This window comes from Schistocerca gregaria, chromosome 2 (assembly GCF_023897955.1).
Source record: "Schistocerca gregaria isolate iqSchGreg1 chromosome 2, iqSchGreg1.2, whole genome shotgun sequence".
NCBI lineage: Eukaryota > Metazoa > Arthropoda > Insecta > Orthoptera > Acrididae > Schistocerca > Schistocerca gregaria.
Genome location: NC_064921.1, coordinates 1044752985 through 1044778220, shown reverse-complemented (window position 1 = coordinate 1044778220; position 25236 = coordinate 1044752985). Strand labels below are relative to the sequence as shown.

General features: G+C 44.2%; 2 protein-coding genes across 3 annotated transcripts in view; one reads left to right on the top strand and one right to left on the bottom strand.

Moving 5' to 3' along the window:
* Window positions 1-4430, top strand: part of LOC126335565 (cytochrome P450 9e2-like) — a 101550-nt gene extending 97120 nt beyond the window's left edge. Inside the window, exon 7 of one of the 2 annotated variants that reach the window (XM_049998992.1) lies at window positions 1389-4430. In XM_049998992.1, coding sequence (XP_049854949.1) covers window positions 1389-1555 — 167 coding nt within the window. In that variant the 3' untranslated portion in view covers window positions 1556-4430. The remainder of the gene's footprint in view (window positions 1-1388) is intronic. The other variant, XM_049998991.1, reaches the window with a different exon arrangement.
* Window positions 3792-25236, bottom strand: part of LOC126335566 (cytochrome P450 9e2-like) — a 147854-nt gene continuing 126409 nt past the window's right edge. The window contains exons 7-8 of the mRNA XM_049998993.1: window positions 22140-22382; window positions 3792-6848 (exon numbers count right to left, since the gene is read on the bottom strand). Coding sequence (XP_049854950.1) covers window positions 6667-6848; window positions 22140-22382 — 425 coding nt within the window. The 3' untranslated portion in view covers window positions 3792-6666. The remainder of the gene's footprint in view (window positions 6849-22139; window positions 22383-25236) is intronic.

Below are 25236 nucleotides of genomic sequence, written 5' to 3'. Positions count from 1 at the left end.
AGTCGTGAGGCCGTGTCTGTCGAGTGTTGTTTAATCGAACAATTCCACTGTGTCTGTGAATACCAACAGGCCTCATACATGCATCCATGCAGAATACACTGACATGTTGTTTGTGTACAGGTATAGTAATGGCAGTGCCTGTGACAAAATACCATTTATGTTTCCCTGACTGATGAGTCCCCTGCACCAGGGTATTTCCTAGGGTTTTTCAAACATTACGTGAAACGAGAACACTACCGAGTTTACACGTAACATCTGAATGTGTGGGCGTCCAGTCAGCTGAGGAAAGGGAAGACATTATTGTAATGGCACATCTGTTGAGTCTCACCACCAGTACACAGAGCATTAATCGTCAGCTCGATATTCCACAAACCAAAGTGTGGCATACGTTACATTCAAAGGACTTCCAGCCATTCCGCATGCAGGCTATCCAACATCTGAATCCAAGTAATTCAGTAAACAGACAACAGTTTTGTGAACGGTTGGCTGTACACAGAGATGTTGTGCAGTACACTTTATTTACAAATGAGGCAATGGTATCTTGTACAACCTGGAGGACCCACATGACACTGGAGAAGCGAGGTTCCAAGTGAGGTTCTCAGTGAACATCTGGTTGGTATGATTTATCTGATGATAGGGCCTGTGTTCCTGCCAAATAGTATGACAGCTACAGCATGTGCAGATTTCTTGATAGGAGATGAGAGAAAACCTATCTGCATCTTTGGAAGACGTCTCACTGGAGCAACGACAGCAAACGTACCTGCAACATGGTGGATCACCGATTCACTGTACCAGACAAGTATCCCAATATCTCAGTAACACATGTCCGTAATGGTGGATTGGCCATGGCAGAGCCATTGAGTGGTCTGCCAGATCACCTGACCTAACTCCATTAGACTTCTGTTTATAGGGCTGCTTAAAGGCGAATGTGTGCTTTACGAAGGTGAAGAACTTGTCGCTCGAATCATTGACACTGTAGCCCGCATTAAAGCCCGCCGACGTTATGTTCGAAGTGCAACACAATACATGTTCCAACGCGCTGACAAATGCAATGAAATGGGTAGGGAACTTTTTAAACATTTCTTGTGGGATGGATCAGTCATCTGGCCCACTATTCCTCTGTCCACCAAAGCACCTACACAGCATTTTGGTAAGTACTATTTACACTTGTCTTCATATTCATCCATGGATGTGTGTAGATTTCACCTCGCTCCAGTTCCATAACGATCGAAAATCTAACACATGTTCACAGGACTTCTTCGGTTTATTTTCACATGCAAAATCACTTCACAAATTACGTGGCATTCCTCCTGAATCACCCCGTGTGCTTTGCCTTCTTCGAGGAAAGTGAGACATCAGAAATAATACACGATTTTGTCTTTCTGCAGCTCAAAGGTTCGCGTTACTGGAGACGAAGGTGCTGCTGGTGCATCTATTGTCTCGGTTCCAGCTGCAGCTGGATCCAAGGACCACCACACCACTGGAGCTGGATACCAAGAACTTCGGGCTGAACATCAAGGGTGGGACGTGGCTGTGTCTGCGGAGGAGAAAATGACTGCTGTCCCAGAAGGCTCTTAGATAAACATCTGCGAATCAAATAAGACAGGTACTTACGTGCAGGCAAGGGGTACATTTAAGGCAGTGCGCCTCACAAACGGTCGTAGTTTTCTATGCCATTCACCCATCCATCCATTATGTTTCGTAGGTTCCATCAAGACAGACTGCGCATAGGGTATACGTTGTTGACAAGGCGGGATCAACTACTAGAGACTTTATCCGTATGGTGTATGAACAGTAACCTATCACTGCACAAGGTGTAACAAAAAGGTATGGCCACTCTTCCAGGAAACATTCCTCATATGTAGAGGAGGAAAATATGTTATATGCACATCGAAACTTCTTTATTTAAATGACTGTGTCTATACTTAAATTTCTGAAAGACTGAGACCCACAATATCCTAGCGCAACGCAATCTGACTGCTCAAAAAAAGATAATCTGAATTCAAATGAAGGGCTTATTTCAATAGTGGTACAAGTCCATTTTTGTTCATTTTGAGTTACAGAGTCCTAAATTAAAGGAGCGGTGAAAGATCTGCAGTTGAGATACCAGAAATATTCAAGCATATTGCTTCTTTCTAGAGATGAACCTTTCTTTCTGTTTGTTTGGATTATTAATTCCAGAAGCATTATAGGCAGAAAAGTGGAGTAATGGACTTGTACCACTATTTAAATCAGCCCTTCAAATAATTAATTAAAAATAATAGCCCTGACTAAAAAGAAATCCTAACAATAACCTATATCCTTCATGAATCACTGACCTCTCAAAAATCTTCATTACACGAACTTCTGCAATACGGTGAGCCCCAACACTCCCAGCTAAATGAAAGATTCTAACTCATAAAGTCACTAACTACTAATAGGCATATGGTTAGCAAATGAAAGATTTTGGTGCAAACTAAATAATGTATTTTTTACCTTAATAATGACACAGAAAATTCAAACACGCATATAAATCGTCATTGACATCCAGTACAAAGATATGTAATCATGAATAATATACAATCTCCAAATCAGATACTTCCAGATCGTTAGCTTACGCTAATACTTCAGACCTCTACCCTTCATCGATGTAACTTCTCACATTTAACATCCACCACTGCTGGATGTTCACCTCCAACTGCCCAACAGTACTTCCATGACTGCTGGCGACTAACTTCCAACTGCCCAACAGTACTGGCGATTAACTTCCAACAACGAGTCCGACCAGCCACAGAGTCTCTTACGAAAAAAGTGCAGTCAGAGATCCAATGCAAAGCGCTACACAGCGCTGCCAACATACAAGCAGCCCACTGTGTCCAAAAACTCTGTATTTCCATGTTGAAGCTAAGTTTCTACAATCCTTACACAGATTAATCATCTGCTTTGAAATGAAGCCTCATCCGCGAACAGCATGTTCGCACTAAATTTGGGATTGACACACTACTGACTAAACCATTCGTGGCCGCGCAGGAAATTTGGCTGCTGCCGAGGTTTCTTTGTCCTTCTAGGTCTCTTCAGTCTCGAGTAATAGACGTAACCGTTCCATGCGCCCCAAGATGATGATCAGTTGCTTCATGCATCCTCCTGTCGCAGCACCATCATTCTGGAAATCTGATCCAGATCAAACGTTGAGCGCTAAGGCCATTACCATCCACTAATCTGTACTCCGCATTTGAGTATGCTTCCATTGTGCTGTACCTGAAACCAGGTCCGTGACGATGCTACGTTCTTGATGTTGGTGTCAGTTGCACGTTACCACTACCTTCATGTAGCTGGAGCAATTAACGTTGGCAATGAACTTAAGAATTACAGCTTACTACACATTCTGGCCAAAAGCTACCAAGAAGGTTTTTTGAACATTTCATCTAAGAAAACGTGTCATATAATGCTTGTACGTTCTGTTTCTGTGGATTTACCATGATTAATGTGATTACGATGAGAAGTAGAAAATCAGCTCAACATGGAAATGACCCATGTCGATATAACACATTTTATTCCTTTGTATGAGGGATGTTTCCTGAAAGCTTGGCCATACCATTCTCTTACACCCTTCATTTCTGAGTTCTAGTTATGCTTAAGATAGTAAATGTAACCTAGTAAACAAGCAAGAAAAGCTCATGTTCGTAAAAACTGCTGCCTTTAAAAGAAGCTGCTGCTTCCTCAGGTACTGTATATTAAATAGCTGTCGTTATGGGAATCCTCAAAATGGAAAATATTGACGTGAAATAAAGAATTATAAACTTTTCGCTATTTACACACGAGTAACTTTTATTATCGATGTGCGGTTACAGGGTTCCACGAAAAAGAAAAGTCGTCGAATATAATTTTTCTTTGTATCAGGATACAATAGATAATTTATTAAAATTATGTTCTAGTTATAAGTTCTAGCTGGAAATTGTTTAGAACTTTATTTCAAACATACAGTGTTCAAATTAGTCTATTTATAGTATCTCACCACTACAAATCATAAATCTGGAAATTCAGTTTTAACGTGCCATGCAAGTAATTTATTACCAAAGCTAGGTGACTATTTAATTGCCAAAGATGTGTGTCTTCAGACAAGAAGGTGTTCATCATATAATGAAACGTAATTGGACATTTTGATAACTGTTTTAATTAAATTGTTAGTTATGATTGTTCCTGTATAATAAAAAAATACAAATTTAATCAAAAAGTAAACAGCAGACGTCACAAAACTTAATTAGGTGAAAGCATTATGTGTTGTCAACATTCAAATTCTTTTGACAAAACAATCTATAAGGTCAAACTCTTCACTTTAATTTGTTTAAAATTAAAAGGTTTAATGTGAAACTATCACCGTTACATACTGTACATGTACATGGCTGAGTTGTGAAGAACATAGTACGATATTAAAGTTTATCAGTGCATTACGTATTGCTGTTTTTCGGAGTATTGCCTTGTTCCTGCAGACATCCTTCTGCAAACGTGGACTGTTTTGAGAAACTAAAATTCTTTGGAATACATTTTCATTAAAGAACGAAATATTCCACATATAGACCAACCACATGACTGACATTTTTTTCGAGGCTAATAGCTGGTAAAGTCAGGTAAAAATCATTTCTCGTTTGGTTGGAAGCGATATATCAGGAAATGGACCTTACATGATGTATACGAGAATGAAAAGAGGTTAGTATCTGACACCGCATACAACGACATGTCATTTTGCACAGAACACAAATTAGCTTTCTCAAGGCTGCGGTAGAAAATCAGGCACGGAATTTTCAAAGGAACTATACCGGTATTCCTAAAAAGTTGTTTACGGAATGCACAGAACACTCAAATCAGGATGATTCAAAGAAACTTGCAACCCTGCTGCTCTCGAATGTGGTTTCAGTGTCTTAAGCACTGTGCCACCTTGGATGGTTGTGCATAGTATCCAGAAATATTTACAAATATCATAGGATCCCAAAAAAAAGTTAGTGATATGTTAAGGCTGTCCAGTTGCTTGACAATTGTCCACACAATTGTCAAGTTAAAGCTTTCCAGGCAATTTTGAACAAGAGAGGAGCCGAAATACAAAGCACCAGAATAGGAAGTTCAAATGTTCATTCACAAAGGAAAATAAAGTAATGTTGCAATAACACAATAGGAATATCACTGTTAAAATGAGCGACTTAGTAATCATTACTAGTGGTGAAGAAACTTGAATAAGACCTCATGGTCAGATGTGCTCCCTGATAAATTCTGTAAAGAATTTGCAAGTGAACTTGTTCCACATAATTTATAACGGATCCGTTGAGCAGAAAGATTTCCCCTGTAACTGGGCATGAACTTAGGTGACATTCATATATGAAAAAGGAAGCTGAACTGACGTCGTATATGACTTAACATATGTTTGTAACGGGATCCCAGTAGATATTATGAGCTCACAAATTACGATCTAACTAGAACAAAATTATCATTGGTTCTAAAAAAATCGAGCATGTGCAACTGAACACCCCTTTTCACACAAGATCTCCTCACTGCCATGTATAGAGGTGACCATGTAGTTCTGGCGTTTGCAGACTTTAGAGAAACTTTCCATTCAATGCCACATTGCCTTATTTTTTTTAAAAAAAGAATGTTTGTATGAGGTATGGAACGAGACTGACGACTGCCTCCATAACTTTTCACAAGATGGCGGTGGTACTCTTCTTTTTCTTTTTTGATAGCTGTGCTTCCATTCACTGGACTTACATTCGTTCTGATCATTCGGTTATAGTTTTTTTTATATGTACAATTTCTTACATCTTCATTCCTACCTCCTTGCTATCTTGATGCCTCACAAGGTCATCTAAACTACTCGCGGTTCATTCCCAGTGGCTCCAGATTTCTTTTCCTTACAGTTGTTTACTCACCGACACACTGTCACGTTATTACTAATCAGCACCACAATTTCTCTGGATGCAATTTCTTATCGCTTTGCTTTGACTGGCCCAGAGCAAGGAATGAAGAGTATAGATATATTTCCACCCAAGTGTTAACCTAGTTCATTGTTCACACAGGTCTTTTTTGCAGCTTGTTAGTAACTTTACCAGCAGAAAATAGTTAGTTCCACAGTTGAGAGATGCAAAAGAAAGAAAGAGAGGGAGAGGAAGAAAGAGAGAGGCAGAAAGAGAGAGAGAGAGAGAGAGAGTTGGACACTTATAATAATAATAATAATAATAATAATAATAATAATAATAATATTCAACAGCTCCAATTATAATCATACAAAAATGGATGGTAGAGGAGATTACGAAAACGAAGGGAGTGCGGACAACAGTTTAGTAGCTTATACGAAGATATGCGTGATGCGAAAATCCAAGAAGACTACATTTGGGAAAAGAGGAGCTGCGACAACCTGAGAACACTCTCACGGTGATCCTGCTAATGGATATAAAATTCACATTGGTAATCGAATACCAATTTTACACACGGATATCAGGTACTGACTCTGAATTGTGTTTCACAACATTCATGGCTCTCTGGCACGGAAATAATGGCATCAAGTTATTGGCCAGCGTCATGAAACTTTGCTAAGTCACAACTGCGTCATACATAACAACAGTGGAACACGCCATGTTCGCCTGTGCAGTCTGCGACGTGCAAAGCGCAAGTCGTTTACTTCGCTTCGTCATCCGCCGCTCACGTCTTTGTGGATGAGAGTCGCGGTTTGAAGCCTATCCAGAAGCCACCGTCGATGGTCATGTTGAGTCCCCTGGTGGTGAGTCGAATGGAGGTCGGCGTCTTCTCTACCGGGTGCAGGCTGTAGCGCGAGAACAACACAGACAGCGCCACCTTGCTCTCCATCAGGGCGAAGCGTTTCGCTAGAAATCACAAACGAGAGTATCACATAATTACAAACGTTTATTGGGATTGCTTATCAATTTTTTTACCTGCGTTTACGGTTTGTTACTTACTAAGTAAATACACTACTGGCCATTAAAATTGCTACACCAAGAACAAAGATGATAAACGGGTATTCATTGAACAAATATATTATACAAGAACTGACATGTGATTCCATTTTCAAGAAATTTGGGTGCATAGATCCTGAGAAAACAGTACCCACAACAAACACCTCAGGCCGTAATAACGGCCTTGATACGCCTGGGCATTGAGTCAAACGGAGCTTGGATGGCGTGTACAGGTACAACTGCCCATGCACGATACCACAGTTCATCAAGAGTAGTGACTGGCGTATTGTCACGAGCCATTTGCTCGGCCACCATTGACCAGACGTTTTCAATAAGTGAGAGATCTGGAGAATGTGCTGGCCAGGGCAGCAGTCGAACATTTTCTGTATCCAGAAAGGCCCGTACAGGACCTGCAAAATGCGGCCGTGCATTATCCGACTGAAATGTAGGGTTTCACAGGGATCGAATGAAGGATAGAGCCACGGGACGTAACACATCTCAAATGTAACGTTCACTGCTCAAAGTGCCGTCAATGCGAAGAAAAGGTGACCGAGACGTGTAACCAATGGCACTCCATACCATCACGTCGGGTGATACGCCGGTATGGCGATGATGAATACACGCTACCAATATGCGTTCACCGCGATGTCACCAAACGCGGATACGACCATCATGATGCTGAAAACAGAACCTGGATTCATCCGAAAGATGACGTTTTGCTATTCGTGCACCAAGGTCCGTCGTTGAGTACACCGCCGCAGGCGCTCCTTTCTGTGATGCAGCGTCAAGGTTAAGCACAGCAATGGTCTCTGAGCTGATATTCCATGCTGCTTCAAACGTCGTCGAACTCTTTGTACAGATGTTGTCTTACAAACGTCCCCATCTGTTGAATCAGGGATCGTGACGTGGCTGCACGACCCGTTACAGTCATGCGGATAAGATGCCTGTCATCTCGACTGCTAGTGATACGGCGTTCCGTATTACCCTCCTGAACCCACCGATTTCATATTCTGTTAACATTCATTGGATCTCGACCAACGAGAGCAGCAATGTCGTGATACGAAAAACCGCAATCGCAATAGGCTAGAATCCGACGTCTATCAAAGTCGGAAATGTGATGGTATGCATTTCTCCTCCTTACACGAGGCATCCCAAAAACGTTTTACCAGGCAACGCTGGTAAAATGCTGTTTGTGTATAAGAAATGTGTAGGGAAGCAGCCTACTCACGCCGTATAAAATTCACAGCAGTCTCTCCATTGTGTGCCAGCCAGTCCGCTGTAACTAGCTCTGACGTCATAAATGTTGTGCAATACTTTAAAAATCAAGTAAATACCCTGAAACGTTTCTAGCATGCCAGGAGTAACACTAAATTAGTATGTGTTGAATATCAGTTCAATAACTTTAACCATTTTCGAAATTTGGACGTTTTTCTGTAAAAATCATTGGCGCAACAGAAAAGAGCTAGAATCTTAGAAATTTATATTTGGATTCCTTTTGCATAGTAATTTAGTAGAAACAGTATTCTGGAACTCATAAATTAAAATTTTAGTTGAAATTCATGATTTTATGGTTTTTGTCTTAAAAATTAAAGAAGCAAGACAGATTAAATAGGTGAATAAATAAAGCTAGGATGTTTAAATTTAAGTAGAAGGGAGATACTCTATAATCATAAAGATGTGAGAAGTTTCAACTGAATAACTATAAAACTATAGCGATAGCGTATCTCCAAAGGGCAAGTTTAGAGCTCGTCTACTGCGTATAGTGTAATTAAATTAATTCTCTCGCCCAAAATATTGAACTTAGCCACGTCAGACTTTTATTATAATTACTTACCCGTGTGGTGATTGCATATTTAAATTGAGAGCTTCATCGGCCATCAGCAAAGAAAGCAATGATTTATTTGATAACTTAAAGTGATGCATTACTAGCCCAGCGGCTAGTCGGGACAGCGGATTTAATCAGGCGTTCCCTTAGCCGTCCGCACCGCGGCTTTATATATAAGAACGCTGCGCGAGAGAGTAAGGCCCCAGTTCTCTTCAGACGCTGATCAGCGCACCACCTGTGCCGGGAGTCACGTCGCGTCGGTATCATTGCTATAAACAGCCTCGGATGCTGTAATAAGTTACTCGGGATAGGCGTAACCATGAAATCATTTTCGAGTGAAGTGTTAATTCTGGGATGACTTTAATGATCTATCTTCAGTTTACGTATGTCGTATTTTCACATGCCGCAGTGGACAGACATTCTACCATTATTTAGCGTGGCGTTTGATGAACATTATCATCAAATTATGGCGAGCATTCACTTAAACATTTAATTTGAACAGTTATAGTTGCATCAACGCATTAGACTCTGAACTGCTCTGGTAGTTGGATTGTGTGGATTCTTTTGGTGTGTGACTTTCGAAATATAGTGAACATTTTAGAAAGAATCGTTTTTGATTATGAATCCCAGACAATCTCCTAATTCCTCAGAGCTATAAGCTGTAGCTATAAGTGTATTTCGCAGATGAAGTGGGCCCTAGGAATTCTAATTACAGGCTTCACGTTTTGCTAATCACTTTCTGGTTGCCAATATTGTAGTTAGAGAGCCAGTGTTGAGAACGGCAAACAACAGCATTAAATAAATCATAGGAACATTTCAATAACAAAAATTGCTCCCGCCGCCCCACATATGGTGCATCGTTGGGAAAGACATTCCACATTCATTTATTATTCAACAAATAAATTCTATACGCCGCCCCACAAATGGGTTGGAAACTTTCCTCATGTCAGCATGTTCTAGGTGTCGCCACCAGCGCCAAACTTGTGCGAACGCTCTGAAAAGCTAATCATTTGCATATCACAGCATCTTCTTCCTGTCGGTTAAATTTCGCGTCAGTAGCACGTTATCTTCATGATGTAGCAATTTTAATGGCCAGTAGTGTATAAGAAGCAGACACGAAATAGAGTTCAGTTCTGGGAGAGAGGAGGGAGGTATCATCGTATATAACTTGAAGTTATAGTCTTAGGTGGAGACTTCAGTTTACCAGATGTAGACTGGGACACTCAGATGTTTAGGACGGGTGGTAGGGAGAGAGCATCGAGTGACATTATACTGAGTGCAGTATCCGAAAATTACCTCGAGCAATTAAACAGAGAACCGACTCGTGGAGATAACATCTTGGACCTACTGATAACAAAGACACCCGAACTTTTCGACTCTGTAAGCGAAGAACAGGGAATCAGTGATCATAAGGCCGTTGCAGCATCCCTGAATATGGAAGTTAATAGGAATATGAAAAAAAGGGAGGAAGGTTTATCTGTTGACCAAGAGTAATAGAAGGCAGATTTCAGACTACCTAACAGATCAAAACGAAAATTTCTGTTCCGACACTGACAATGTTAAGTGTTTATGGAAAAAGTTCAAGGCAATCGTAAAATGCTTAGACAGGTACGTGCCGAGTAAAACTGTGGGGAACGGGAAAATCCCACTGTGGTACAACAACAAAGTTAGGAAACTACTGCGAAAGCAAAGAGAGCTTCACTGCAAGTTTAAATGCAGCCAAAACCTCTCAGACAAACAGAAGTTAAACGATGTCAAAGTTAGCGTAAGGATGGCTATGCGTGAAGCGTTCAGTGAATTCGAAAGTAAAATTCTATGTACTGACTTAACAGAAAATCCTAGGAAGTTCTGGTCTTCGTTAAATCAGTAAGTGGCTCGAAACATCCAGACACTCTGGGACGATGATGGCACTGAAACAGAGGATGACACGCGTAAAGCTGAAATACTAAACACCTTTTTCCAAAGCTGTTTCACAGAGGAAGACCGCACTGCAGTTCCTTCTCTACATCCTCGCACAAACTAAAAAATGGCTGACATCGAAATAAGTGTCCAAGGAATAGAAAAGCAACTGGAAACACTCAACAGAGGAAAGTCCACTGGACCTGACAGGATACCAATTCGATTCTACACAGAGTATGCGAAAGAACTTGCCCCCCTTCTAACAGCCGTGTACCGCAAGTCTCTACAGGAACGGAAGCTTCCAAATGATTGGAAAAGAGCACAGGTAGCCCCGGTCTTGAAAAAGGGTCGTCGAGCAGATGCACAAAACTATAGACCTATATCTGTTGTGGAATTTTAGAACATGTTTTTGGAAACCCGGAATCTACTTTATAGGAATCAACATGGATTCCGAAAACAGCGATCGTGTGAGATCCAACTCGCTTTATTTGTTCATGAGACCCTGAATATATTAGATACAGGCTCCCAGGTAGATGCTACACTCCTGGAAATTGAAATAAGAACACCGTGAATTCATTGTCCCAGGAAGGGGAAACTTTATTGACACATTCCTGGGGTCAGATACATCACATGATCACACTGACAGAACCACAGGCACATAGACACAGGCAACAGAGCATGCACAATGTCGGCACTAGTACAGTGTATATCCACCTTTCGCAGCAATGCAGGCTGCTATTCTCCCATGGAGACGATCGTAGAGATGCTGGATGTAGTCCTGTGGAACGGCTTGCCATGCCATTTCCACCTGGCACCTCAGTTGGACCAGCGTTTGTGCTGGACGTGCAGACCGCGTGAGACGACGCTTCATCCAGTCCCAAACATGCTCAATGGGGGACAGATCCGGAGATGTCGCTGGCCAGGGTAGTTGACTTACACCTTCTAGAGCACGTTGGGTGGCACGGGATACATGCGGACGTGCATCGTCCTGTTGGAACAGCAAGTTCCCTTGCCGGTCTATGAATGGTAGAACGATGGGTTCGATGACGGTTTGGATGTACCGAGCACTATTCAGTGTCCCCTCGACGATCACCAGAGGTGTACGGCCAGTGTAGGAGATCGCTCCCCACACCATGATGCCGGGTGTTGGCCCTGTGTGCCTCGGTCGTATGCAGTCCTGATTGTGGCGCTCACCAGCACGGCGCCATACACGCATACGACCATCATTGGCACCAAGGCAGAAGCGACTCTCATCGCTGAAGACGACACGTCTCCATTCGTCCCTCCATTCACGCCTGTCGCGACACCACTGGAGGCGGGCTGCACGATGTTGGGGCGTGAGCGGAAGACGGCCTAACGGTGTGCGGGACCGTAGCCCAGCTTCATGGAGACGGTTGCGAATGGTCCTCGCCGATACCCCAGGACCAACAGTGTCCCTAATTTGCTGGGAAGTGGCGGTGCGGTCCCCTACGGCACTGCGTAGGATCCTACGGTCTTGGCGTGCATCCGTGCGTCGCTGCGGTCCGGTCCCAGGTCGACGGGCACGTGCACCTTCCGCCGACCACTGGCTACAACGTCGATGTACTGTGGAGACCTCACGCCCCACGTGTTGAGCAATTCGGCGGTACGTCCACCCGGCCTCCCGCATGCCCACTATACGCCCTCGCTCAAAGTCGGTCAACTGCACATACGGTTCACGTCCACGCTGTCGCGGCATGCTACCAGTGTTAAAGACTGCGATGGAGCTCCGTATGCCACGGCAAACTGGCTGACACTGACGGCGGCGGTGCACAAATGCTGCGCAGCTAGCGCCATTCGACGGCCAACACCGCGGTTCCTGGTGTGTCCGCTGTGCCGTGCGTGTGATCATTGCTTGTACAGCCCTCTCGCAGTGTCCGGAGCAAGTATGGTGGGTCTGACACACCGGTGTCAATGTGTTCTTTTTTCCATTTCCACGAGTGTATTTTCCTTGACTTCCGGAAGGCATTTGATACAGTTCCGCCTGATGAACAAAGTAAGAGCCTACGGAATATCAGACCAGGTGTGTGGCTGGATTGAAGAGTATTTAGCAAACAGAACACAGCATGTTGTTATCAATGGAGAGACGTCTACAGACGTTAAAGTAACCTCTGGCGTGCCACAGGGGAGTGTTACGGGACCATTGCTTTTCACAATATATATAAATGACCTAGTAGATATTGTCGGAAGTTCCATTCGGCTTTTGGCTGATGATGCTGTAGTATACAGAGAAGTTACAGCATTAGAAAATTGTAGCGAACTGCAGAAAGATCTCCAGCGGATAGGCACTTGGTGCAGGGAGTGGCAACTGACTCTTAACACAGATAAATGTAATGTGTTTCGAATAGATAGAAAGAAGGATCCTTTATTATATGATTATATGATAGCGGAACAAACACTGGTAGCAGTTACTTCTGTAAAATATCTGGGAGTATGCGTGCCGAAATATTTGAAGTGGAATGATCATATAAAATTAATTGTTGGGAAGGCGAGTACCAGGTTGAGATTCATTGGTAGAGTCCTTAGAAAAAGTAGTCCATCAACAAAGGATTTGGCTTACAAAACACTCGTTCGACCTATACTTGCGTATTGCTCATCAGTGTGGGATCCCTACCAGATCGGGTTGACGGAGGAGATAGAGAAGATCCAAAGAAGAGCGGCGCGTTTCGTCACAGGGTTATTTGGTAATCGTGATGGCGTTACAGAGATGTTTAGCAAACTCAAGTGGCAGACTCTGCAAGAAGGTGCTCTGCATCGCGGTGTAGCTTGCTCGCCAGGTTTCGAGAGGGTGCGTTTCTGGATGAGGTATCGAATATATTGCTTCCCCCTACTTATACCTCCCGAGGAGATCACGAATGTAAAATTAGAGAGATTCGAGCGCGCACGGAGGTTTTCCGGCAGTCGTTCTTCCCGCGAACCATACGCGACTGGAACAGGAAAGGGATGTAATGACAGTGACACGTAATGTGTCCTCCGCCACACACCGTTGGGTGGCTTGCGGATTATAAATGTAGATGTAGATGAAGTTACCCACTTTTCTAACGAGCCACAGGTGCCCAAGATATAAAAATATAATAACGTCACATTATTCTTAATGTGTTGAAACATGTTATATAATTTGTTTACATCAGTGCTTAAAACAGAGCTTCAGTATAATGTCAACAAAATTACAGATCAAATAGATACATCCTCCGAAAAGCGTTTGTCCAAACATTCGAGAAGTGCCTGTATTATGCAATTGTTTTAAGAACTGTAACAATCAAACATGTACAACTTTTAGTAATGTCTGACATTGTCAGGAATGGAGAAGGTGGTATTTATGTAAAGAACTTTGTGTTCTGACTTACGGCAGGGGGAAGCCTCGTCAGAGAGGTTCACCGCAAGAGCGTCTAGGGAAGTGATTCCAGTGGCGGTTTCCCGTTGCCTTCCACTGATGATGATGAAATGATAATGAGGACAACACAATACGACACAGCCGGGAAGCGAACCCGGGCCCCTTGGCGTGACAGACAGCCGCGCTGACCACTCAGCTATCGGGGTGGGGTGTTATTTATGTAATTTATTAAAATTCGAAAAAGTTTTTTAGGAAAATCTTTTTTAACGCCTAGACAACATTTGCATAAGGTAATTAAGATAAGATAACTAGCTAGTTTCGGTTCTAAATAACAACCGTCTTCAAATCATGCATATACTAAATGAGGGTTGAACACGAACTAGAAATTCCCGTCGTAATCATTGTTCTCTAATTTGCGTTGTTGTGGGAACAAAATGTATAAGAAAAGCTGACGATAACAATAAGACTGAGCCACTCTGTCCAACCCTGAGTTATGATCCAACATCTCGGCAGTGTCCTGTTGGTAAGGAGTTTATTCTTGATTCTATAGGGTAAAACTGATAATAATTTATGAAATTTCCATACTGAGTAATTCCTGGAACATTTTCTTTGAGACACGTATTGCTGACTAGCTGGCTTCATATGCCTATAACAGATACATTGTCTGACATCGAAATATTAATACGTCTTCGCGTAAGTAAATAAAAATTTCAGTAACTTCTGACGAAACACCACGACACACCAAACTATCAAGAGTGCAAGATCCACACGCACACCCCTCCCCATCTTCTGCTTGTTTTTTGTCGGCTTCCTGTTCCTGTAGTTTCTCAATTCCATCTAGATGGAACGTTTCCTACGGCCAGTCTGGCCACAAACCAATCCACGTTGGCTAACCCCTAAGTATCCTGTATCAAACTGAGCTTGTAATTTTTTAGAATTTCTTGCCACTTTTGAGACTTAGTTTTCAGAATACTGTACTCTCTGACAGTTATCTGAAATCCGATATATGTAAAAAGCTTTTAGCAAAAAGCTGTTTGGTGCTAATGTGCACCATGAGCCCCCTCCCTTACCCCTGGATCCGCGCCTCGTAAGCAGCGCTCATGGTGTGTAGAAACATCAACTGCTAGGTCATCATCATCATCATCAAAGACTGATTATGCCTTTCAGCGTTTAGTCTGGAGCATAGTCCCCCTTATAAAATACCTCCATGATCCCCTGTTCAGTGTTAACATTGGTGCCTCTTCTGATGTTAAGCCTATTACTTCAAAATCATTCTTAACCGAATCCAGGTACCTTCTCCTTGGTCTGCATCTCCCATGCGTGTAACATGACCCCACCATCTAAGCCTGTTCATAGCTGACTGCTACATCTATAGAGGTCATTCCCAGTTTTTCTTTGATTTCCTCATTGTGGACACCCTCCTGCCATTGTTCCCATATACTAGTACCTGCAATCATCCTAGCTACTTTCATGTCCGTAACCTCAACCTTGTTGATGAGGTAACCTGAATCTACCCAGCTTTCGCTCCCATACGACAAAGTTGGTCGAAAGATTGAACGGTGCACAGATAACTTAGTCTTGGTACTGACTTCCTCCTTGCAGAAGAGAGTAGATCGTAGCTGAGCGCTTACTGCATTAGCTTTGCTACACCTCGCTTCCAGTTCTTTCACTATGTTGCCATCCTGTGAGAATATGCATCCTAAGTACTTGAAACTGTCCACCTGTTCTAACTTTGTTCCCCCTATTTGGCACTCAATCCGTTTATCTCTCTTCCCCACTGACATTACTTTCGTTTTGGAGATGCTAATCTTCATACCATAGTCCTTACATTTCTGATCTAGCTCTGAAATATTACTTTTCAAACTTTCAGTCGAATCTGCCATCACAACTAAGTCATCCGCATATGCGAGGCTGCTTATTTTGTGTTCACATATCTTAATCTCACCCAGCCATCCTATTGTTTCCAACATATGATCCATAAATAATATGACAACAGTGGAGACAGGTTGCAGCCTTGTCTTACCCCTGAAAATACTCTGAACCATGACCTCAATTTACCGTCAACTCTAACTGCTGCCTGACTTACTGTGTAAAGACAATAACTTCCTCCTAGGAATCCGGTCATATGCCTTTTCTAGATCTATAAAGCATAGATGCATTCCCTGCTCCACTCGTAATACTTCTCCATTATTTGCCGTAAGCGAAAGATCTGGTCCTGACAACCTCTAAGAGGCCTAAACCCACACTGATTTTCATCGGATTCGTCCTCAACTAATACTCGCACTTTCCTTTCAACAATACCTGAAAAGATTTTACCCACAACGCTGATTAAAGAGATACCTCTCTAGTTGTTACAATCTTTTCTGTTTCCATGTTTAAAGATTGGTGTGATTACTACTTTCGTCCCGTCTGATGAAACCTGTCCTGACTCCCACGCCATTTCTATTATCCTATGTAGCCCTTTAAGAAGGTGAATTGCTTTTATTTTACGAGTTTCATTCTTTAATAGCATTTTCAGGTAGAAAAATATCACCACAGTGTACATGTCTCACAGTATAATTTCTGAAAATGGTTACCAAACAAATTTATGTTAGAAAATCATAGTGTGGGCAGGTGTACGCAGTGATCTTGTTTTTGTACCTGAGGATGGCCTGAATGTGTTGTAAAAAAATTAATTCACTTAGTAGCTATCGATATGTCTACACATTATGTGTTTCATGTAGTGCTCATCAGCTATGGAACATCACATAGCAAAAAATATTTAATAAATAAATGTTACTGGAAGCCGTACAAAACTACAGACACGGAAGCGCTACATCGGAACGGACTTAGCCATTGACAATGTAACCGTGATCAAATATCGTGCCAATGGTGAAATGTAAATAATGCAAGGAAAGTCGCAGTTGTGCAGCACCAAATCACTAATGACGTTTTCTTTATGCGATCATAGGAAAAAATGACATTCACAACTGATGAAAATATTGTGAGACCTGAGTTTCTCCTGGCGTATACAATTTTGAACCAACTTACGGGCATTCGGCCAGGTAACAGTTACAGCGACCGCCGATACCTCGGCGGGAGTACTCCGCGCCATTTTCAAGGCACAAACTGCGACGAACAGGGATGTACAGGCCAATTTAAAACCTCGGTTCTTGGTGTAATTCAGAAAAGATAACACACACACACACACACACACACACACACACACACACACACACACACACATTGAACACTAGTGCCACCAAAGATGAGCAAAGTCGGAGGTATCGACAGTGAAAGGCTACAAATTAGCAGGTGAGGTAACATTGACTCTGTCCCTCTGTTTTTTGACAAGGGAAAGAGCAGAGTTGAAACAAAAACCTCCATCCCTGTTTACAAGGTTGCTCGCTAATTTAATCTCAACAGCTTCTTTAGTTACTCTGTCCCAATTGCTTGACGTGAATGCCAATATCTCGGTATCGTTATATAACATAGGGTAACCACTATCCAAACAATGTTCGGCAATAGCAGATATACTTGGCTGCAGTAATCGTGTGTGCCGTTTATGCTCAGTGCATCGGTCCTCCACGGTCCTGATGGTCTGACCAATGTATGCCACGCCACAACTACAAGGAATGTGATTTAGACCCGCCTTACGCAAACCAAGATCATCCTTAACAGAATCCAGAACCGTAAAATACGACCGATCATGATGGAAGTGCTTCCTGCGTAAGGCAAAAAGGCAGTAGACTTCGGTGTCGACTCAGTATTATTATCAGTCATCCGATGTACAGTTGGTCGATAGCGCACCACACGTTCAATTTGTCTTTCACTATTACCATTTTGACGAAATGTAGATTCAAGATGGGCCAACCCAGCTGACAAAGTCTCAATGTCGGAAATCGCATGTGCCCTGCGTACCAAGGTACAAAGTACCCCTTCACGCTGAACCGGATGGTCGCAACTACACTCATGGTCATAAATTAAGGATAATTGCAGAATGTGGTGCCACACAACGTGGCACTACACAAAACTGGCGCTGATAGCATAGGCACATAGGGAACACAATACAAAACACAGATCTGTAAGTCCACGGTATTGGTGATAAGTTGAGAAAACCGTCCCGAAATATATGTGCTACAAAACGCCACTGTTTCCTGCGCATGTACCCCGACATCAATATTGGATATGATCACCACGCACACGTACATAGGCCTCACAACGGGTTGGCATACTCTGGATCAGGTTATTGAGCAGCTGCTGGGGTATAGCCTCCTATTCTTCCACCAGTGCCTGTCGGAGCTCCTGAAGTGTCGTAGGGGTTTGAAGAAGTGCAGCGATACGTCGACCGAGAGCTCGACGGCGTTTAGGTCTGGGGAACAGGAAGGCCACTCCATTCGCCTGATATCTTTTGTTTCAAGGTACTCCTCCACGATGCCAGCTCGGTGGGGCCGTGCGTTACCATGCATCAGGAGGAAGGTGGGACCCACTGCACCCCTGAAAAGGCGGACATACTGGTGCAAAATTACGCCCCGATACACCTGACCTGTTACAGTTCCTCTGTCAAAGACATGCAGGGGTGTACGTGCATCAATCATTATCCCACCCCACACCATAAAACAACGACTTCCATACAGGTCCCTTTCAAGAACGTTAAGGGGTTGGTATCTGGTTCCTGGTTCACACCAGATGAATACCTGGCGAGAATGACTGTTCAGACTATATCTGGACTCGTCCATGAACATAACCTGGTACCACTGTTGCAATGACCTGTACTATGTTGTTGACACCAGGCTTTACAGGCTCTCCTGTGGCCAGGCATCAATGGAATGCACCTTTCAAGTCTCCAGGCGAAGAAACGATGCCTGTTCAGTCATCTGTAGACTGTGTGTCTGGAGACAACTGCTCCAGTGGCTGTGGTAAGGTCTCGAGCAAGGCTACCTGCAGTACTCTGTGTCCGTCTACGGGAACCGATGGTGAGATATTGGTCTTCTTGTGGTGTTATAGTACACTGTGGACATCCTGTACTGTAGCGCCTGGACACGTTTCCTATCTGCTGGAATCATTGATGTAATCTTGAGATCACACTTTGTGGCACACGGAGGGCCTGTGCTACGACTTTCTGTGTGACCAGCCTCCAGTCGGCCTAGTATTCTACCCCTCATAACATCATCAATATGTGTTCTTTGAGTTATTTTCAACACACACTCACTTTGAAAACCTGCACACTTACTCGCTGCACTGTACTCTGGCATGCACCACCACACCTCTACGTATGTGGTCTGCTGCCAGCGCCACCGTGCAACGACCGCAGGTCAAATGCACCGCATGGTTATACCCCGAGGTAATTTAAAGCCGCAAACCGCCCACCGGAGCGTTGTTTCACCATGTATCAGCATTATCCTTAATTTATGAGCATGAGTGTATTATTCTGTAAATACAAGTCAGTGTGAGTACATTTCCAGGAAACTGCATGTCCCAATGATCCATCAACCTTCCTCCTAAGCAAAACATAAAGAAAGGGAAGGCAACCATCCTCTTGCAGCTCTATTGTAAAAGAAATGTTCGGGTGGATTGAGCTCAGATATTCTAAAACAAGGCAATCAAATTCTTCCTACCATGAGGTCAAACAGCAAAAGTATTACCAACGTATCTGGAGAAACAGGTGGGTATCAAAGGCGTCAACTCCAATGCGCGTTTCTCTAAGTCTCAAATATGTCATGTTTACAGTACAACAGTGAGGTTAGGTGTTGTTACATTTTGGATTATTTTTGCTGCAACTAACAATTTGAAAATTTTTACAACACAACTGTAATTTATGTGAGTGTACATGGAAACGACTGAATAACAACGAAAAGTCACAATCACAAAGCCAGTAAGAATTTCCTACTATAGGCAACAAAAGATAACTTCTAAGTTTCCCTCAAGAGCCCGTGATAACACACGTACACTTAATTCCAAGTCCTACTCCGATAGCAAAGACGTAGTCTTCTGTGGAGACATCTTTAAGGTCGGTATTCAACATGAACTGACGTCCGGTGTTTTTTTCTTCTTTCTTTATTGTCATTTCATTCCCCTGCCCCATATGGGCAGGGGACTGCTGTCAGTGGCACAATCCGCCGCTCTTCAGCCGAGTGACATGACAACTTAAAATAAGAATAAAATGTTACATACATAAGGTGATAAAAAAGGGGAATTTAAACAGAGTAATGGGGGAAAATGGAGGTAAAAACAGACTGACATGGAGACGTTCATGGGGGACAGATAAAAAAAGTCACCAGAAAGTTAAAAAACACAGTTGGCGGTTCTTGAAACACAGAGAACACACTGAATGCACATGCACAGGTTAAAAGTCAGCCACAGTATTAAAAATACTTTAGAACAACACACTTAAAACCCACTTGGAGCACACACGATGAAGAATAAAGCTGCCAGGTGGGACCTGACGAGAGAAAGGCCAGAGAGGATGGAAAAGGAGGGGAGAGCAAGGGGCAGCAGGGGAAAGGCGGTATGAAAAGAGTAGGTGCATCAGTGGGTACACAAAGAGGCAGGAGACACGTGGGGTGGGAGATGAAGAGGGAAGATAGGGCAGGAGGGAGCGCAGAGACACTGAAAGGAGGCAGAAGAGAGGGAGGGGGAGTAGGAGGGAGAAGCCGCTCAGGAGGATGGAGGGGGAGGAGAGGGAGCCCTGAGGAGGAGGCAGGAAGATGGAGTTAGAGTTGGTAGGAAGGGTAGATCTCAGGGCGTAGCTCATCATCCGGGAGGGGTAGATGGTGAAAGTTGCGTTGGGAAAGGAGATGGAGGGTGTGGAGATGGAGAGACGGTGGGGCACAATGGTAAGGGAGTGGCAACTGGTTGGGGGTGGAAAGAAATGGAGACACCAGGGGGGTGGGGGGATCAAGGCGGCAGACGATACATAGTGTGCGGATGTGTTCAAGGAAAAGGAGAAGGTGGGGGAAGGGGATGAGGTCGTAGAGGATGCACATGGGGGATGGAAGGTGGATGTGGAAGGTGAGGTGGAGCACACAGCATTCGAGGATTTGGAGGGCTTTATAGAACCGGGGAGGGGCGGAAATCCAAGCTATGCTGGCATAACAGAAGATGGGGCGGATCAAGGATTTATAGGTGTGAAGGATGGTGGATGCAGACCCCACATCTGGCCAGACAGCTGTTTCAGGAGGTGGAGGAGGTTGTGAGCTTTGTTTTGGATGGTAAAGAGATGGGGAGTCCAGGTGAGGTGGCGGTCGAGTGTGAGGCCAAGGTATTTGAGGGTAGGAGTGAGGAGGATAGGATGGTCATAAATGGTGAGGTAGAAATTTTGGAGGTGGAAGGAGCGGGTGGTACGGCCTATGATGATCGCTTGGGTCTTGGAGGGATTAATACAGAGGAACCACTGGTTGCACCAAGCGGTGAATCGGTGAAGATGGGTTTGAAGGGTACGTTGGGACCGTTGAAGGGTAGGATAAAGGGCTAGGAAGGGCGTGTCATCAGCAAACTAGAGAAGATGAACAGGTGGAGGAGGTTTGGGCAGAACAGCAGTGTGCAGGAGATAGAGGAGAGGGGAAAGAGCAAAACCTTGGGGTACGCCGGCAGAGGGATGGAAAGTATGGGAGTTGGAATTGTGAATATTCACATAGGAGGGACGATGAGAGAGGAAGGAAGGAACGAGTCGGAGAAAGTTGATGGGGACTGATGTTGGTATTCGGCATGAACTGATGTTCGGTGCTGGTTCTAGCCTTTAAATAGTATTGGCCAGCCAATCAGCTGTTGGTGCAGTAATACATCCTGCAGGCCATCTCGAACTCCCTCTGCAGGAAGTAGTACGCGGAATGTCTGTTTCCAAAACAGCCGATGTTTACCATTGCTTACGCCTTGGGCATACACAACCTCGGTCCTGTGTGGTGTTACATGGGTTGCCGGCCCGCAGGAGCTACTACCTTGACGACGGAGTAACAGTTTTGTATACGTTAAGGTTTCGATTGAGCTAGACTGCCACAAGCAGGTCTGAAGATGAAATTGTGCCTTCAGTGTGAATTAAAAACAGCTGAATGGCTTATCAATCCTCTAGTATAAAATATTGCCGCTTTAATTATTAGTATTGACCGGTTCGACACTGGAGCGGAGAGCGCATCGTTGACGAACGTACCGATGCAGGCCCTGGGTCCGGCTCCGAACGGCAGGTATGCTCCCTGCGGCACCTGGTCCGGCCGCCGGAAGCGCTCGGGCAGGAAGTGCTGCGGCCGGGGGAAGAGGAGGGGGTCGGCGTGCAGGCCCTGCACCGCCACCGCCACCACGTCCCCAGCCAGCAGCCGGGTGCCGCCGCCCACTGCGCATGCTCGGCCACAGCGTCTGTCCAGCAGCGGCACTGGCGGGAACAGCCGCACAGACTCTGCCAGCACAACAGTCGCCTCGGTCAACAATCGACAGGTCATCAAATCCATTCAGACTACACTTTGGACCTACTGTTATTTTTTCCCCTGCAGTTCTTTAATAATCAACTAAAATAGAATACATCCAGTGGCCAGAGGCTCCTCTCTATGTCGTGATACAGCTTACGTAAACGCTCACAAGTCGTCTGGAAGCAAAAACAGAAACACTATTTCAAAGTACAAAGAACACATACCAAAACACCACCATAATTTTAGAGTAAGTCCTGAAACGTTGTGGAGACCTTTGCTTCAGTTGATGAAAACATATGTCAGAGTAAACATTTCAAATACACTACTGGCCATTAAAATTGCTACACCGCGAAGATGACGCGCTACAGACGCGAAATTTAACCGACAGCAAGAAGACGCTCTGATATGCAAATCATTAGCTTTTCAGAGCATTCACACAAGATTGCCGCCGGTGGCGACACCTACAACGTGCTGACGTGAGGAAAGTTTCCAACCAATTTCTCATACACAAACAGCAGTTGACCGGCGTTACCTGGAGAAACGTTGTTGTGATGCATACCATCACGTTTCCGACTTTAATAAAGGTCGGATTGTAGGCTATCGCGATTGCGGTTTATTTCATCGCGACATTGCTGCCCGAGTTGGTCGAGATCCAATGACTGTTAGCAGAATATGGAATCGGTGGGTTCAGGAGGGCAATACGGAACGCCGTGCTGGATCCCAACGGCCTCGTATCACTAGCAGTCGAGATGACATGCATCTTATCGTCATGGCTGTAACGGATCTTACAGCCACGTCTCGATACCTGAGTCAACAGATGGGGACGTTGGCAAGACAATAACCATCTGCACCGACAGTTCGACGACATTTCCAGCAGCATGGACTATCAGCTCGGAGACCGTGGCTGGAGCTACCCTTGACGCTGCATCACAGACAGGAGCGGCTGCAATGGTGTACTCAAAGACGAACTTGGGTGCACGAATGGCAAACGTCATTTTTTCGGACGAATCCAGGTTCTGTTTACAGCATCATGATGGTCGCATCCGTGTTTGGCGACATCGCGGTGAACGTACACTGGAAGCGGCTCTACCCTTCATTCGATCCCTGCGAAACCCTACATTTCAGCACGATAATGCACAACCGCCTGTTGCAGGTCCTGTACTGGTCTTTCTGGATACAGAAAATGTTCGACTGCTGCCCTGGCCAGCACTTTCTCCAGAACTCTCACCACTGAAAATGTCTGGTGAATGGTGGCCGAGCAACTGGCTCATTACAATACGCCAGTCACTACTCTTGATGAACTGTGGTATTGTGTTGAAGCTGCATGGGCAGCTGTACCTGTACACGCCATCCAAGCGCTGTTTGACTCAATGTCCAGCCGTATCAAGGCCATCGAGCGAGGTGGCGCAGTGGTTAGCACAATGGACTCGCATTCGGGAGGACGACGGTTCAATCCCGTCTCCAGCCAGCCTGATTTAGATTCTCCGTGATTTCCCTAAATCGTTTCAAGCAAATGCCGGGATGGTTCCTTTGAAAGGGCACGGCCGATTTCCTACCCAATCCTTCCCTAACCCGAGCTTGCGCTCCGTCTCTAATGACCTCGTTGTTGACGGGACGTTAAACACTAACCACCATCACCACCACCACCACTATCAAGGCCGTTATTACGGCCAGAGGTGGTTGTTCTGGGTACTGAATTCTCAGGATCTATGCACCCAATTTGCGTGAAAATGTAATCATATGTCAGTTCTAGTATCATATATTTGTCCAATGAATACCCGTTTATCATCTGCATTTCTTCTTGGTCTAGCAATTTTATTGGTCAGTAGTATATCTTTCATGCTCGGCATAATTCAGTTAACTTTCACATTTAGACACAACATATGAAAATCAAACAACAAATTGTCTGTTACCAGACATTGTTTATTTACTCTGCTCAACAATAGTGTGGAATTGTATCGTCAAATGTAGTCTACTATACTAGAGGTCTCATTTACTTAGGTACTTCATATACTAGACGGTGTTTACTACTGATATGCTTTGTGGCAGTTTCCCAACCATGTAACATACCGCTGCCGCATTGGCATATCGCAAGCAGTCCACTGTCAACAACAGCTTGTTTTCAGCGCTACAGTAATATGCCACGCAGATGTAGACAGCCGTTTCGTAGTCAGGATTGTGGCTTTCCTTTCAGCAGGCCATACACACACAAAGTTATGTGTCTAACGTGTGGAGAAAGTAAGAGAAGCAGGAAATGTGAACGGCAGACTCACAGGGGTCGTCCTCGTATAAGAACACCAATGCAGGATCGTTTTCTCCAACTATAGGCTCCCAGGTGCCCAACATCAGCTGTCAGAAATATTCGGAAAGACTTCTCCCAGGCAACAGGGTTCCATATCTCAGGCCAAACACTGCATAAAGATTGCATAAGGGTGATCTTCATTCCAAAGCGCCAGTGAGAAGTTTTGCACTGAAACAAAGAAATCTATGCAATGGAAGGACTTGGCCTCTTGCACATCAACATTGGACCATTGCAGAATGGAGTAATGTCATGTTTGCTAATAAGACCAGGTTGGCTTGCGAACGGAAATTGGATGTGCTGGCAATCGGAGACGAGAGCCAATACGTTTAGGAAGTCCACCCAGTTTCAGGTGAAAGTTACTGTTCTGGGTGACACGGCGGACCCCTCTAATTCTCAAACAGGGCAATTTGACTGGTCCCCAATACCTTACGACTTTAAGGCCAGACAGACGTAAAGTCGGTGACAGTTTTATCCCAGCCGATGACAACGCGAGAACGCGCAGTACTCTAGCAGTGTCACGGTATCTTCAAAGATGCAGCATC